The sequence below is a fragment of the Zophobas morio genome, unplaced genomic scaffold (assembly GCF_036711695.1).
Source record: "Zophobas morio isolate AGI-343-1 ecotype UQ-CSIRO unplaced genomic scaffold, CSIRO_AGI_Zmor_V1 ptg000006l, whole genome shotgun sequence".
Classification (NCBI taxonomy): Eukaryota; Metazoa; Arthropoda; class Insecta; order Coleoptera; family Tenebrionidae; genus Zophobas; species Zophobas morio.
The window spans coordinates 2,193,257-2,210,129 of record NW_026972111.1 but is presented as its reverse complement, the minus strand read 5'-3'; the positions used below and the strand labels follow the sequence as shown (position 1 = coordinate 2,210,129).

General features: G+C 32.9%; 3 protein-coding genes across 3 annotated transcripts; all 3 read left to right on the top strand.

Annotated features, from left to right (window-relative positions):
- The first annotated feature begins 765 nt into the window (after positions 1-765).
- On the top strand, positions 766-3,038 carry LOC135123315 (BTB/POZ domain-containing protein 9-like). Its single transcript, XM_064047847.1, has 11 exons — positions 766-935; positions 989-1,057; positions 1,109-1,175; positions 1,224-1,477; positions 1,528-1,789; positions 1,840-2,044; positions 2,091-2,250; positions 2,301-2,422; positions 2,473-2,570; positions 2,624-2,838; positions 2,921-3,038. Exons 1-11 carry the CDS (start codon positions 801-803, stop codon positions 2,960-2,962), a joined length of 1,629 nt encoding a protein of 542 aa, XP_063903917.1. The 5' UTR covers positions 766-800; the 3' UTR covers positions 2,963-3,038.
- Positions 3,039-6,828: 3,790 nt separating this feature from the next.
- LOC135122968 (BTB/POZ domain-containing protein 9-like) lies at positions 6,829-9,054 on the top strand. Its single transcript, XM_064047465.1, has 10 exons — positions 6,829-6,968; positions 7,020-7,146; positions 7,194-7,447; positions 7,497-7,758; positions 7,807-8,014; positions 8,061-8,220; positions 8,282-8,400; positions 8,451-8,554; positions 8,610-8,824; positions 8,914-9,054. The coding sequence occupies exons 1-10, from the start codon at positions 6,834-6,836 to the stop codon at positions 8,950-8,952; spliced, it is 1,623 nt and encodes a 540-aa protein (XP_063903535.1). The 5' UTR covers positions 6,829-6,833; the 3' UTR covers positions 8,953-9,054.
- Positions 9,055-11,538: 2,484 nt separating this feature from the next.
- On the top strand, positions 11,539-13,790 carry LOC135123317 (BTB/POZ domain-containing protein 9-like). The gene is made up of 11 exons (XM_064047849.1): positions 11,539-11,713; positions 11,767-11,835; positions 11,887-11,953; positions 12,002-12,255; positions 12,306-12,567; positions 12,618-12,822; positions 12,869-13,028; positions 13,076-13,197; positions 13,258-13,352; positions 13,404-13,618; positions 13,700-13,790. Exons 1-11 carry the CDS (start codon positions 11,579-11,581, stop codon positions 13,739-13,741), a joined length of 1,626 nt encoding a protein of 541 aa, XP_063903919.1. The 5' UTR covers positions 11,539-11,578; the 3' UTR covers positions 13,742-13,790.
- Positions 13,791-16,873: the final 3,083 nt, after the last annotated feature.

Here is a 16,873-nt window from a genome sequence, read left to right as displayed (position 1 = left end):
GTTTGTTATGGAATAAAAATATTCAAGAATTTTTTTTTTTAAAGAAACTGGCACAAATCGGTGGAAACAGGACTTTTGTTTCTGTGATTTTGTGATATCGCAAAACAAAGAAACAAACATGTTTTTTATTAGAGCTTGTTTTCAGCAAAATAGAAAATAATCTCTTGTAAGCAGAGGACGGATTGTTAGGCAAAAAACTGGTGCTTTTCGTCCAATGTTTTTTAAATCATTTAGAATACTGCATTTTTTCATTGTGTATAGGTATACTGAAAATTTTATGATTTTTGTAGAGGAAGGAAAGATTTTTTTCGTTTGAAGCTTCACAGTCGTAGAAGTACTTAAGACTAGCACTAGAAATCTCTACATTTTTTGTATAGATTTGTACGTATTTGGTTAAAAAATTTGAGTCTCCTTTGACAGAGTGGAAATTAAAGTAAGAAACTAACAAAAATCCAGAATTTTTAAATCCATTGACGACGATTTAGGATAAAATTCTTGTTAATAAGCTGGAAGAATAAAGTGTGTTATCTGGGGGTATCAAAATCAATAATGGAAGTTATTTCAGTGCATTTAGTTTATTGTAGCTACCCATATTTCACTACAAATTTTCTGATATTTCATGTTTTGTTCTTCATTACCATTTTAAAATTTTTCTACATACATATCCGCCTTCTAACCGAAGTGGTTACGCTTCCTTTCTCTATCATTTTGTGTTGCCTATATAAAACCGAAGAATATTTCCACCTTCAGTGTTGATACCGTCAAACTAACACACTTAAACTGTGTAAAATCTAAACAAAATGGTGCAAAGTGACGAAACTGTGACCATTACAGACACCACCAAGTTACTCGGAGATGTGGCATCTCTGTACCTCAACCAGAAATTTTCTGATATTGCGTTGCTCGTCGATGACCAAAAACTATATGCTCACAAGGTTAGTCTACAATTACTTGGTATGAATTATCGAAAATGTACTACACACTTTAGGTAATTCTGGCCGTGAGGAGCGAGTACTTTGAATCTTTACTTTACGAAGATCCGCAAAACACAAACCAGGTGCAAAATTTGTCAATTTCTAGCAAAATAATCCTTACACAAAAATTTTAGACCGAAATAACAATAACCGGTGTGCCTGTTGACGCTTTACGTACTCTATTAAAATACATTTATACAGGTGAACGTCAGTTTTTACAACAGAGCTAGATTCATGGATGAATTTCAGGCACTATCGCTATTCCCTCCGATGTTGAGTCATCCCTTCAGATACTAGGACTTGCCCATCAATATTCATTCACCAACATCCAAACTACTATTATTAAAAAACTAAAACCTCTTCTAAATTTGAAAAATGTTTGCGCCGTCCTCAACACTGCCAATCTCTACGATTTAGAAGAACTGCTCCAAGCCTGTCATTCTTTCATGGACCTTAATGCATCTGAAGTCGTCACTAGTGACTGTTTCAGCGACCTGTCCCAAGTAAAACCAGAGTAGTGTTAATGTTTACACACATTATACTTTTGTTACAGAAATCGATGATTAAACTTTTAGAACGCAATAGTTTTGTTGCTCCCGAAATCGAAATTTTCAAAAGCGTGGCTAAGTGGTGCAAAATTCACAACGACGTTGATGATTTAGTGATACAGTGTGTTCGTTTATCGTGGATGACTGTCGTGGACATCGTAAGTACAGTTTGGCCTACGAAACTATTCGACTGCGAAAAGTTGTTACAAGCCATTGCCGAGATCGTTGGTGTCAAAATAAAAACTTCCACTTCTAGAGGGTTCTATCGTAAGAATTTGTCTCCCAATTCGGGAAAAAAATTAAGCGAGAGTTTTAAGTTTTGGACGAAAATCTAGCAACTGCTCAAAACAACGCTGAAGTGATTCTTGGAACAAATACATCTTGGTTGTTGACTGGCGGCGGAAACACAGAAAGTAAGTTTGCATCCCACGGTATAGACGAAGAAAGTGGGATTATTGTGAAGCTTGGCGCTCCATCTATTGTTAACCACTTCAAAATGAGGCTCTGGGATGGGGATAAGCGGTACGTAGAAAAATATTATTTACAGTTTTAAGAAAATTTGTTGCAGTTCTTATTCTTATTACATTTCGGTTTCTCTTGATCAGAAGAACTGGAGAAGAATTATCGACTACAGTCGCATTAGTTGTCGTTCAGACCAAGTTTTGTTTTTTAATCATCAGATGACTCAGTACATAAAAATCGTGGGAACGCAAAACACAATCAACAGTGTAAGATTACAAAACGCACTTACATACTTAATTTGTTTTTTTTTATTCAGGAGTTTCACATCATATCCCTTGAAGCTTATTTCAAAAATAATGTTCCTACAACCACAAATGGCATTATCTGCCCAAATTATAATGTTGCAACTTTAGACAAGAAAGCGCTTGTCATTAAAGGGTAAGTCAAAAATACGTGCAGAACCATCACAAATATGATCCTTTTCTAAGAGAAAATCCTTCCGCTTTGTTGAATGGTAATTTACGTGATGGCAGTAGCGGCTGTTCTTGGCATATTATAGGCAGTGGAAATCTTACCATCCAACTGGGTAAGTCACCACAGTTTCTTTATTTTATTTTTAACAATCATTACGAATCGTAGCACAACCGTACATAATTTCAACAATGAGACTTTTATTACGGGACCGCGATCCGAGACGCTATAGATATTTTGTTGAAACTTCTACCGATAATTCAGAGTGGGAGATTGCCGTGGATCTAAGAAACCAAGATTGCACATCTTGGCAGAATCTTCGTTTTAAAGAGAGAGTTGTGGTTTTTATTAGGATAACGGGGACTCTCAATACTGCTAACACAGTAAGTAAATCTCATTCGTATTCACCTAGTTGACAACAGTTTATGTGATAATTATGGATACTTTTTCTAACAAAACTTCTAGGCGTTTCATGTGGTTCATTTCGAATGTCCTTCCGAGGTGTGATGGAAATAAACCAGAGATTTGGTGACTACTACAATGTTGAAACTGTTTACGTGACAAGTAATAATAGAAATATTTAGCTGATCAAACGTGTGTTTTTTTTCAAACGTTCTATTTTCCCGAATCATCCAATCGAGAAATGTTATGATCCCCAAATTTCAATCTTTAGTAGTACGATAACAGAAAGTTTGAAAATACGATTTTCAAATCGTAACGTAGACTGTCAACTAGAAAGTGCATCATTTAGGTTCTATTAAAGACAGTGCAAAAAATCAAAATCTGTCAAAGAGGATCGTTCTGATAGGCTTCGAAGCCACGAAGAAGTGTTTGGTTTGTTCAACGAACTATATTTTGAACGACCTCCAATTGTTAGAGACTATAATACTTACCTGAGAATATTCAACATATTTCATATTCCTGGTCTATCTCTTCGACTTCAGCACCTTCATTGGAATCTGAATATCTGTGTTTGATTTTATTAATGGTAATTACGAACTTTTAAATGAGCTTTCTGCATCAGTATGTTAGGATGTCTATGTCGTTGGAACCTTACATGAGAAAGTTTACAGATTTTTCAAAATCACTTTTTTTTTTAAATGAATATAGAACAAAAATATTGCTGTGATCTTTGTTTTTTTTTTTTTTGTTGTCCCAAATCACTATACCACGATAAATAATAAAAGAAGAAATCAATATAGTAAAAATTTTGGCTTAAAACTATATAAAAACAAAATTGTTAAATATTTCTATTTTAAAAACGGGGTTTTATAAGTAAAAGAGATATTTTTTTATTTTAAAATTACATTTCCAGATTGTGTGTTTCCAATACCCCGAATAAGAGGAAATTACCAAAAAAATATTAGAGTTTCGAGATATTTTGAAAAAACTGCATGGCAAAACTAAAAAGTTAGTCGATGGTTATTTCGACACAGCTTCCCCAGCCCAAAAATTCCAGGTTCTCTGATAAATTACAAAAACTACCGAGGAACTGAACAACCCAAAAACTAAAACCGAGAAATGAAAAAATTTTAAAAGTCGAAAAATTGAAAAACGTTTACAGATCGAGAATTCGAAAAATGGAAAAATTTATGTAAAATTTAAAAAATCGAAAAACTAAAAATTAAAAAACTAGGAATCGAGAAATCGAAAAATCTACAATTAAAAGTTCGAAAAATTGATAAAATTGAAGAATCGAATAACAAAAAATTTCAAAACTGAGATGTCGAAACCTTGAAAAATCGAGAAATCGAGACGATTAAAAGTCGAAAAATTTTAAAATCCGAAAAATGGAAAAACTCAGGATTCGAGAAACTGAAACAATCGAGAAGCTAAAAAATTCCAACTCTGAAATGTCGAAAAATTGGAAAACCGTAGAATTGAAAAGTCGAAAAAATCGAAAAATCGAGAAATCGAAATTAAAAAATTGAAACATCTAGAAATCAAAACTTCTAAAGATTGAGAAATCGAGAAACCCAGAAGTCGAACAATCGAAAATATTAAATTTGACATTAAAACATTTAACTTAAAGCAAAAACGATAAATCGAAACATCTAAATTGGAAAACTGACAATTTAAAAATTTAATAACTGAAAAATTGAAATCTTGAAAAATCAAACATTTTTAAAGTCAAAAAATTGAAAAACCGAACAATCTAAAAGCGAGAACTCGAAAAGTTGAAAGATCAAGAAATAGAAATATCTAAAAATTAAAAAATCGAAAAATTAATCGAAAAATAGAAAAATCGTTAAATCGAAAAGTAGAGAAATCAAAAAAATCAAAAATTGAGAAAACGAATAATCGAAAATTTGAAAACGCCTAAAATCAAAATATTGAACAATCGAAAAATTTGAAAAATCGAAAAATTAAGGAATCGAAAAACTGAAATCGTAAAACTAAAATATCGGAAAATCGAGAAATCGAAAAATAAAAATCTAAAAATGGAAATTTGGAAAAATTGAGGATTTGAAGAATCGATAAATTGAAAAATTCTGAAACCAAAATGTAGAAAAATTGAAGAACCCACAAAATCGTAAAACTGATTAATAGAAATCTTGAAAAACCCCAAAATTGAAAAATTCTAAAACCGAAACATCGACAACTTGAGAAATCGAAAAACTGAGAAATCGAGAAAACGAAAAGTCAAAAAATGAAAAAGTCGAAAAATCGGGAAATCGAAAAGACGAAAAATTAAAGAATCAATTTATAAAGAAATTGAGAAATGGTAAAATCGAAAATTTCGAAACGCGTCAAGTTTATTTGGCGAAATTTTGAGATGAGGTCATAAATTTTTTGGGAGGGGATAAACGAATACATTTTGCTTAACTGTTTGCCATGACAACGATAACCTTAAAATATTTACAAGATTTTAGGGCAATCGGTTTTGCAATTTGAAAGTTATTTATATTGCACAATATTTTTATTCAGTTTTGAATTTTTCCCAAAAATTTGAGATGTCTGGGGTAACATTAAACAATCGGGTCCAGTAGTTTCGGAAACTACTTGTCTAATAAAAATGGATACAGATAGACAGACGGAAACGGAAGACCACTTTTTTCGAACTCTAGAGGTCATGACCTCATGAGATGTCGAGACAATATAAAAGTGGCAAAAACTACAAAGATCTTGGATATGCATATACAGGTGACTCAAAAAAATTAATGAATGCGTGAATTTATTTTATTGATTAAATCAGGAACCACAAAACCGAATGCTTTGAAATCTTGGAAATGTTTTAAATTTATCATAAGCATATGGTAAATTTTTGATCAAAATATATTTGCTCATCCCCCCTAAAAAATGGATGTCGCCACCCCAAAATTTTGCTGAATAAATCCTATCTAAAATGTACAAAATACGATGAGTTTCTTCTTCTGATTTATCATTCCATTCATATTTTTGGGATTGGCATATACAGGGTGACCCAAAAAATTAATGAATGGGTAAATTTATTTTATTGATTTAATGAGGAGCTACAGAACCGAATGTTTTGAAATCTTGCAAATATTTTAAGGTTATAAATAGAATATGCAAAATATGATGAGTCACTTCTTGTAATTATCATTCCATTCATATTTTTTGCATTTGGATATACATACAGGGCGACTCAAAATATTTAATAAATGCGCAAATTTATTTTATTGATTTAATCAAGAACTACAAAACCGAATTCTTTGAAATCTAATGAGAAAAAAAACATAATAGGCGTGCAGTCATCAGGTTTCCGACAGCAAGGGAAGTACTGTCTAAACCCTTTAGACGAATTTTTTTCGGTTTCCCTATTTTTTTCTCATTATATTAATCTTTCGGAACGTTTTAATAAAACATTTGAAGATAGGCAGATTTTCATTTTGCTAAAAACTACAATTGAATTAGATCATTGAGTTCAGGTAACCTTCAACATTATCTTCAGTTAAGAATGATCACTTAATTCACGATATTTTTTTAGCAAAATGTAAACACATGCTGGCGGAAGTGGTAGTTTTGTTTCTTTGAGTTTGTTAACGAGTTATATCGAGAAACAAAAGTGTAAAAATATGTTTGTTGCAACGAAACAGAAAATTATCTACCGTAAGTAGACGACGGATCATCAGGCAAATAAATATTTGTTGCTTCTTTTTCCATTGTTTTAACAATATTTTATAAATTTAGGTTTTTCAGTTCTAATTAGTGTAAATTTGATGTTTTTTCTTTACGAGCAAATGGAGCTTTTTTATTGTTCATTTTTTTACCAAGTTGTTTTAATTAATTAATTTACATACATATCCGCCTTCTAACCGATGTGGACACACTTCCGTTCTTTATCATTTTGATTTGCCTATATAAATCGGAAGAAAACTTCCACTTTCAGTGATTACTTTTGTTAAATCTAAACAAAATGGTGAAAAGTGACGAAAGTGTGACTATTACAGACACCACCAAGTTGCTCGGGGATGTCGCATCTCTCTACCTCAACCAGAAATTTTCTGACATTACTTTGCTTGTCGATGATCAAAAGCTATACGCTCACAAGGTTAGTTCACAATTATTTGGTTTGACTTATCGAAAAAATATCACACTTTAGGTGATTCTGGCTGTGAGGAGCGAATACTTTGAGTCTCTACTTTACGAAGATCCGCAAAACACGAAAATAACCATAACCGGTGTGCCTTTTGACGCCTTGCGTACTCTGCTTAAATACATTTATACAGGTGACCCACTATTTTATGAACAAAACCATATTAATCAAAAATTTCAGGTACCATCACTATTTCCTCCGATGTTGACACAACCCTTCAGATACTAGGACTTGCCCATCAATACTCGTTCACAGACCTCCAAACCACCATCATTAAAAAACTAAAACCCCTTCTAAATTTACAAAACGTTTGCGCTGTCCTCAACACTGCCAACCTATACGATTTAGAAGAACTGCTCGAAGTTTGTCATTCCTTCATGGAACTTAACGCCTCTGAAGTCGTTTCAAGTGACTGTTTTGCAGACCTGTCTCAAGTAAAACCAGAATAATTTAATTTTGACACCTGTTACACTTTTGTTGCAGAAATCGATGATTAAACTTTTAGAACGCAGTACTTTTTTTGCTCCCGAAATCGAAATTTTCAAAAGTGTCGCCAAGTGGTGCAAAATCAACAACGACGTTGACGATTTAGTGATACAGTGTGTTCGTTTATCCTGGATGACTGTGGAAGATATCGTGTCTACAGTGTGGCCTTCGAAATTATTCGACTGTGAGAAGCTGCTGCAAGCCGTTGCTGAAATCGTTGGCGTTAAAGTGAAAAGCTCCAGTGCTAGAGGTTCTTACAGTAAGAATTTCGAAATCACGGTGACGTTTTTTTAATTCTTAGTTTAAGTGGTTGATGAGAATATTGCAACTCCTCTCCACAAAGCTGAGGTAATTTCAGGAGAAGGAACTGCTCATTTGCTGACTGGCGATGGAAAAACCGATGTCGGTTATTATGGTGAACATTTGATCGACGGTGAGAATGCTCTTATTGTTAAACTTGACACTCCTTCGTATTTTAATCATATCAAGATGAGACTATGGGACGGTGATGAACGGTAAGTGTACTAACCAAAGCACATACTTGGCTGAGAGTTGTTTTAGTAACTATTCTTACTACATTGCTGTTTCCCTTGATGGCAAAAAGTGGAGAAAAATAATCGACTACCGCCTCATAAGCTGTTATTCGAAGCAAAGTTTGTTTTTTGACCAACAGCTGGCCCAGTACATTAAAATAGAAGGAACTCACAACACTGCGAATAAAGTAAATTTGCGCTAAAATTTGATAATCTAGTATAGTTATTTTTTGCCATGTTGTGATTTAGGGGTTCCATTTGATCGGATTTGAAGCATACTTAAAAACTACTGTCCCGAAATTTTTAAGTGGCATTATTTATCCGGATAGCAATGTGGCCACAACAAAAGGAGCTAGAGTTATATCAGGGTAAGTACTAGTCACCAGAATGTATTATTATGATTATGAATAATTGATAGCGACAGCCCTTCTTTGCTTCTAAATGGGGACTTCAGTAACTATAATAGTGGTTCAGGCTTTACTCAACATACTATAGGATCAGGAAGCATCATTGTAGAACTGGGTACTTGGCGGTATTCACAGTTACTCTTGACTTAAAATTATAAAATATTCTTCAGCTCAACCTTACATGATTTCGAGCATGAGATTGTTGTTGTGGGACAAAGATGAAAGGAGTTACAGATATTTCATAGAAACATCTCTTAACCAAACTAACTGGGAAATTGCTGTGGATCGGAGAAACGAAGACTGTAAATCTTGGCAAAATCTTGTTTTTAAAGAGAGAGCAATGGTTTTCATTAGGATTACTGGGACACACAACACAGCTAACATTGTGAGTAAAATAAAACAAAATATTTTTCTCTTTTTTGATGACGCTTAAATTGGGACTGCATGTAATGTTTGTTCAATTTTGATTTCAAGGGTTTCCACGTTGTTCACTTCGAATGTCCTGCGGAATAGAGACGGAAAACTGAAAATCGGATTCCGCTGCACTATTGAATTTATAATCTCAAGAAATTTTGTAAGACGATGTATTCGCAATAGAAAAAAATTTTGCTTCAATAGGGTCTTTTATTTTTCCCTTCATGCCAAAGTTTTTTTCTTCTGTATATGAAAAGAACAATAGGAACTTCAACATTAATTTTGTTCCGGATATGGAACTAAATGATCAAAGGTGTCTATTGCTGAGGTGTTCGAGCATATTTCCCAAATAAAATTTTCCTCCAGTTATGGTCCAAATGGAATTCCAAGCATTCTCTTAAAACCTGTGTCTTTATAATTTCTCTTCCATTGATTTTGTTATTTCAATCGTCTCTAAATGAATGTAAATTTCGTAAAGTTTGGAAAAACATTTATATTATCCCTATATTTACTCAATTTTGTCGAACTTAGTAGAGTACTATTCCTTCCTTAATGATGCGTTTGCCAATAAACTTCAAGTTGATGCTGCATATATCGATTTTTCTAAAGCGTTCGATAAAGTAAATCATAAGTTGCTACTTTTTAAGTTATCCAAATACGGTTTTAATAACAACACCATAAAGTGGTTAGAGTCCTTCTTAAATGATAGACAGAAACAGGTGACAATTGGAAATCACTTATCTATTCCTTTTTCTGTAAAATTGGGGGTCCCACAAGGTTCACATCGTGCTCCTATTTTGTCTTTCTTATTTATTAATGACATAACATCTTGTTTTCACAATTCGAATTTTTTATTATATGCGGACGATATGAAGCTACTTAAATCTGTTCAGTCCATGAGTGACACAATGGAACTGCAAGTTGACTTTAATAGATTACATGTGTGGTTTTTCAGCAGTTTACTACCTCTAAATCTCAAAAATCATTGGTACGTTTTAATTATCAGAAAGTTCTGCGATAGCCCGTGTGAAAAAAATCCGGAATTTGGGTGTTATTTTTGATTCATTGTGCGTTCTCATCTTGAATACTGTTCCCCGGTATGGAATCCATACTATAGAGTTGACTGCGAGCTACTAGAAAAAATTCAAAAAAGGTTTCTTCGTTCGATTGAATTTAAATTTAATCGTAGTCATCATCATGGTGATTACACTTGGATTTGTAGTTATCTCGATATAAACTCTTTAGAGGATAGGCGTTTTATGTCGGGTCTTTGCTTCCCCCATAGTCTCATAAATGGTAATATTGACAATTTTTCACTGTTAAGTAAGTTAACGTTCTTAATTCCGGCAGCCAATAGTCGTATTACGCGTAGTTCAGTGACGTTCAGAATTTCTGTATCTAGTACCAACAAAACTAAGAATCATTCTATCTTAAGAATGATGGAGATAGCAAATCATCTGAATAAATATAACCATTTCGTATTATTCAACAGAGTTTAAAAGGAGACTAAAGCGATTATTTCAGACACAATTTTTAGTTTAGAATTCTATTATTTTTTCTTATTTATGTTATTTTAGTTTAAGCATTATAAATAGTGTTTTATGAATATATATTGTTTCTGTTCTCATTTCTATTGCTAAGTTTTGTTATCGTTAAGTGTTATCTTAGATGAATTAATTAAGCGGTTTAAGTTTGTACACTTGTATATTTATTTTATGTTCTATTATTGTAACTGGAGTTATCCGTCAGCAAAATAATAATGATAATAATTGTATGATTGACATTTGACAATAGTTTGACATTTTTGACAAGCCGGTTATAAGTCGCCTGACTGGATGACAAAATGGAAGCTAAAAAACTTCACTTAAATTAAAACAAAACCACAGGCATATTATAACAATAATACTTTATTTTATTTTCCAACGGATTTCTTATGGAATAAAAATATTCAAGAATTTTTTTTTTAAGAAACTGGCACACATCGGTGGAAATAGGACTTTTGTTTCTGTCATTTTGTAATATCGCAAAACAAAGACACAAACATGTGTTTTATTAGAGCTTGTTTTCAGCAAAATAGAAAATAATCTCTTGTAAGCAGAGGACGGATTGTTAGGCAAAAAACTGGTGCTTGTTCGTCCAACGTTTTTTAAATCATTTAGAATACTGCATTTTTTCATTGTGTATAGGTATACTGCAAATTCTATGATTTTTGTAGAGGAAGTAAAGATTTTTTTCGTTTGAAGCTTCACAGTCGTAGAAGTACTTAAGACTAGCACTAGAAATCTCTACATTTTTTGTATAGATTTGTACGTATTTGGTTAAAAAATTTGAGTCTCCTTTGACAGAGTGGAAATTAAAGTAAGAAACTAACAAAAATCCAGAATTTTTAAATCCATTGACGACGATTTAGGATAAAATTCTTGTTAATAACCTGGAAGAATAAAGTGTGTTATCTGGGGGTATCAAAATCAATAATGGAAGTTATTTCAGTGCATTTAGTTTATTGTAGCTACCCATATTTCACTACAAATTTTCTGATATTTCATGTTTTGTTCTTCATTACCATTTTAAAATTTTTCTACATAGATATCCGCCTTCTAACCGAAGTGGTTACGCTTCCTCTCTCTATCATTTTGTGTTGCCTATATAAAGCCGAAGAATATTTCCACCTTCAGTGTTGATACCGTCAAACCAAAACACTTAAACTGTGTAAAATCTAAACAAAATGGTGCAAAGTGACGAAAGTGTGACCATTACAGACACCACCAAGTTACTCGGAGATGTGGCATCTCTGTACCTCAACCAGAAATTTTCTGATATTACGTTGCTCGTCGATGACCAAAAACTATATGCTCACAAGGTTAGTCTACAATTACTTGGTGTGAATTATCGAAAATGTATTACACACTTTAGGTGATTCTGGCCGTGAGGAGCGAGTACTTTGAATCTTTACTTTACGGAGATCCGCAAAACACAAACCAGGTACAAGATTTGTCAATTTCTTGCAAAATAATCCTTACACAAAAATTTTAGACCGAAATAGCAATAACCGGTGTGCCTTTTGACGCTTTACGTACTCTATTAAAATACATTTATACAGGTGAACGTCAGTTTTTACAACAGAACCAGATTCATGGATGAATTTCAGGTACCATCGCTGTTTCCTCCGATCTTGAGTCATCCCTTGAGATACTAGGACTTGTCCATCAATACTCGTTCACAGACCTTCAAACCACCATCATTAAAAAACTAAAACCTCTTCTAAATTTACAAAACGTTTGCCTCGTCCTCAACACTGCCAATCTCTACGATTTAGAAGAACTGCTGGAAGCCTGTCATTCTTTCATGGACCTTAACGCATCTGAAGTCGTCACCAGTGACTGTTTCACCGACCTGTCCCAAGTAAAACCACAGTAGTGTTAATGATTACACACATCATACTTTTGTTACAGAAATCGATGATTAAACTTTTAGAACGCAATTCTTTTGTTGCTCCCGAAATCGAAATTTTCAAAAACGTGGCTAAGTGGTGCAAAATTCACAACGACGTTGATCATTTAGTTATACAGTGTGTTCGTTTATCGTCGATGACTGTCGTGGACATCGTAAGTACAGTCTGGCCTTCGAAACTATTCGACTGTGAAAAGTTGTTACAAGCCATTGCCGAGATCGTTGGTGTCAAAACAAAAACTTCCACTTCTAGAGGGTTCTATCGTAAGAATTTGTCTCCCAATTCGGGAAAAAAATTAAGTGAGAGTTTTAAGTTTTGGACGAAAATCTAGCAACTGCTGAACACAACGCTGAAGTGATTCTTGGAACAAATACAGCTTGGTTGTTGACAGGCGGCGGAAACACAGAAAGTAACTATGCATACCACGGTATAGACGATGAAAGTGGAATTATTGTGAGGCTTGGTACTCCATCTTTTGTTAACCACTTCAAAATGAGACTTTGGGATGGGGATAACCGGTACGTACAAAAATATTATTCACAGTTTTAAGAAAATTCGTTGTAGCTCGTATTCTTATAACATTTCGGTTTCTCTTGATCAGAAGAATTGGAGAAAAGTTATCGACTACAGTCGTGTTAGTTGTCGTTCAGACCAGGTTCTCTTTTTTAGTCAGCAGGTGACCCAGTACATAAAAATTGTAGGGACGCAAAATACAGCCAACCGAGTAAGAATATAAACAGTACTCACGTCATTTATTCACTTTTAAATTAGGATTTTCGCATCATTTCCTTCGAAGCATATTTCAAAAATGATATACCTACAATTACAAATGATATTATTCGCCCCAAATACAATGTTGCAACTTTAGAGAAGAAAGCGATTATTATTGAAGGGTAAGCGAAAGAATACATATAGAATAATGATGATAATAATAGTTATGATCATTTTCTAAGGCAAGATCCTTCCGCGTTGCTTGATGGTAATTCAGATGACTATAGTTCATATACCTATCACAAAATAGGCAGCGAACCTATTACAATCCAACTGGGTACCTTAGTGCAATGTTTAATTTTTTTTTCTAAAAATTATTAATCCGCAGCTCAACCTTACATGATTTCAACAATGAGAGTTTTATTATGGGATAAAGATAACAGATACTATAAATATTTTGTTGAAACTTCTATAAATAATACTGACTGGGAGATTGCTGTTGATCTAAGAAATGAAGATTGCAAATCTTGGCAAAATCTTCGTTTTAAAGAAAGGGCGGTAGTTTTCATCAGGATAACCGGAACTTACGATTCTGTGAACGGCGTAAGTAGTATATAATAATTTAATATTATTAAAATGTTTGAATGAACTTATAATGAACAATTTTCGCTTCCAAAATTCTAGTATTTAGTTGTAATGCACTTCGAATGTCCCTCCGAGATGTGAAGGAAATGAATGAAAGATCGGGCCATTGCTAAGAAGTTGTCTACAAAACGCATGCTTTATATGACAAATAAACAAATAGATTTATCAAATATGATATTTTTCTTACACATAAATGATTCAAAACCTCCCAAATCCTCTACCACCATGTCACATCTGTCCAAATTATAATGTTGCAACTGCAGAAAAAAAGACCATTGTAATTAATGGGTTTGTAAAAGGTAATATGCAGAATAATCATCCATACGAGAATTTTCTTAGAATGAAACCTGACGCCTTGCTGGATGGTAATTCACGTGTTTACAATGGTGGAGTGGCTATTCCTACCATCTTATAGGCAAAGGAAATCTTACCATACAACTGGGTATCTCAGTGCAACCTTAATGTTTTCCCTGTTAATATAAACACATTTTGTAGCCCAAACTTACATGATTTCAACAATGAGACTCCTGTTATGGGATCTAAGATGACAGGCGTTATAAATATTTTATTGAAACTTCGCTCAATAATTCAGACTGGGAAATCGCCATCGGTCTAAAAAACGAAGACTGCAGATCTTGGCAGAATCTTCGTTCTAAAGAGAGGAATATCGTGTTTATAACACCGTAACTATAACCTAATTCAATGAAAATGTTTCGTTTAAGCTAATAAGGTACATCTAAGAAGATTTCTTGAACCCACTTTGAACGATTTCTAGAGTTTCTAGGTGGTTTATTTAGAATGCCCCTCCCGGATGTGAAGCAAATAAATGAAAAATTTGGCCTGTGACAACAACAAACGTTTTTTTTTATGTACGTAAATCAGATTCTCCCAATTCTTGTTGTACCAATAAATTATGATACTTCAATAAAACTAACTGGGAAATTCTCTCAATTCTCAATTGTGATGAATTTTTCATTCGTTGGTAAATCGAGGGGCGCGGCTTAAATGCAAGATCCATATTTGTCTACAAAAGTTTATCAACATAAACATGTTTTAAGTTTCTTGTTCTGAAAAGATAACTATACGTATATTAAAAAACAAGGCAAAATATAAGCCCCGCCCACCCACCCTATCTCAATTGTGATGATTTTTTTATATGTCGAGAGCCAAAACAGCGGAATTTAAATGCAAAATTCTTACTACTTCTCTACACGAAATTACCACGTAAGACATTTTTTGAGTATCGTGTTATTCAAAGAATACTATGTATATTAAGAAAAAATTAAAGTCACAAATTAAGTTCCACCCATACCTGCCCTGACGCAAATACTAGTAATAAATTTTTCATTAGTTGTCAGATTGCGGGGCGGGGCTTATAATTGCTTAAGATCCATACCCAAAAATTTAACAATCAAAATTCGAAGACATGCAAATCGAAAAATTGATAGAACCGCAAAAGTGTATTAATAAACAAAAAAAAAAAACCGAAACGAAAAATATCAAATCGAAAAGTTGCAAAATCCAAAAATTGAAAATTAGACATTGACAAAAAGAAAAACGGACATGAAAAACCTAAACGAAAAACTCCCAATCGGAATATTGTAGAGATGGAAAACTAAATAATCTAAAAACTGAAAACTCGTGAAATCACAAACTAAAAATTGGAAAATCCAAAAATTGAAACATCCAAAAATTGGGAAAATTTCATACTGACAAAAAGAAAAACATAGAAAATGAAAAACCTAAACGAAAAAGTCCAAATCGGAAAACTGTAGAAATGAAAAAATGAATAATCTAAAAATTGAAAAATTCAAAATTGAAAATTGGTGAAATCACAAATCGAAAATTTTAAAATGAAAACTGGAAGACGTGTAATTCGAATAATCGAAGAAACAATGAATTGTAATAACAAAGAAAATAAAAAACCGAAACGAAAAAATGCAAATTTGAAAAACTGAGGAAACGAAAAATTCAAAAAATTTATATCAAAAAACCCAAAAACTATAAAATCTGAACATTGAAAAACTTAAAAATTCGAAAAATAAAAAACATAAAAACCGAAACCCAAAAATTGCAAATCGAAAATTTGAAAAAATGAAAAACTGAAGTATTGAAAACCTGAAAAATTAAAAATTGAAAACTCAAAAAATTGTAAATCGAAAAATTACAATTTAAAAAAAAATGAAAAATTACAAATCGAAAACTTGAAGAGACGAAAAAAATTAAACATTGAAGAATTGAAGGATTCAAGTCAAAAAAAGTTTTTACTTTGTAGAGGTTATCAAAAAACGAAAATCGCAAAAAGTTCTGTTGAAATAACTTTCGACCAATTTTTTTTTACTATTCTATTACAATACTTTTTAGCTTACGCTCTGAGAGTGGACTTTTTTAGATTACGTCACTAACATTCTGGAAGGCATTACCTAACCTTACCTGACCTGACCTTACAAACATTCGAACAAATAAGTAAAATGTATCATACTTAACAATATTTTGATGACGTCTACAAGAATTTACCGTTATAAACATGTTGTAAGTTTCTTGTTCTGAAAAGAGGAGTATACGTATATTAAGAAAAAACGGCAAAATGTAAGCCCCGCCCACCCACCCTATCTCAATTGTGATGATTTTTTTTAATCGTAGAGAGTCATGTTTATGAGTATCGTATTATTCAACTAGTACCTATGTATATTTCGAAAAAAATTAAAGCTACAGATTAAGCTCCACCCATATCTGCCTTGATCTAAATAGTAATGGAATTTTTATTCGTTGGTAGATCTAGGGGCGGAGCCTAAATGCAAAATCCATATTTCTTTACAAAAATTTACCATTTGAAACGTGTTTTAAGTTTCCAAGTATAAAAAAGATCATTACAATAGCGATGGGGTGGGTGGGTGGGGTTTATATTTTGCCTTTTTGTCTTAATATACACAGTATTTTTTTAACAACACGATCCTGAAAAACATGTTTTTAATTTCTTGTGAAGAAATAAGTATTTTGCAGTTAGGCTCAGTCCCCGTGGTTCACGGCTAATAAAAAAAAAATCATCACAATAGAGATAGGGCGGGTGGGCGGGCTTACGTTTTGCCTGTTTGTTTTAATATGTGTAGACTTCTTTTCATAACAAGAAACTTAAAATATGTTTAAAATGGAAAATTTGTATAAGGAAATATAGATTTTCCAATTAGGCTCCGCCCCATAATTGGAAAATCC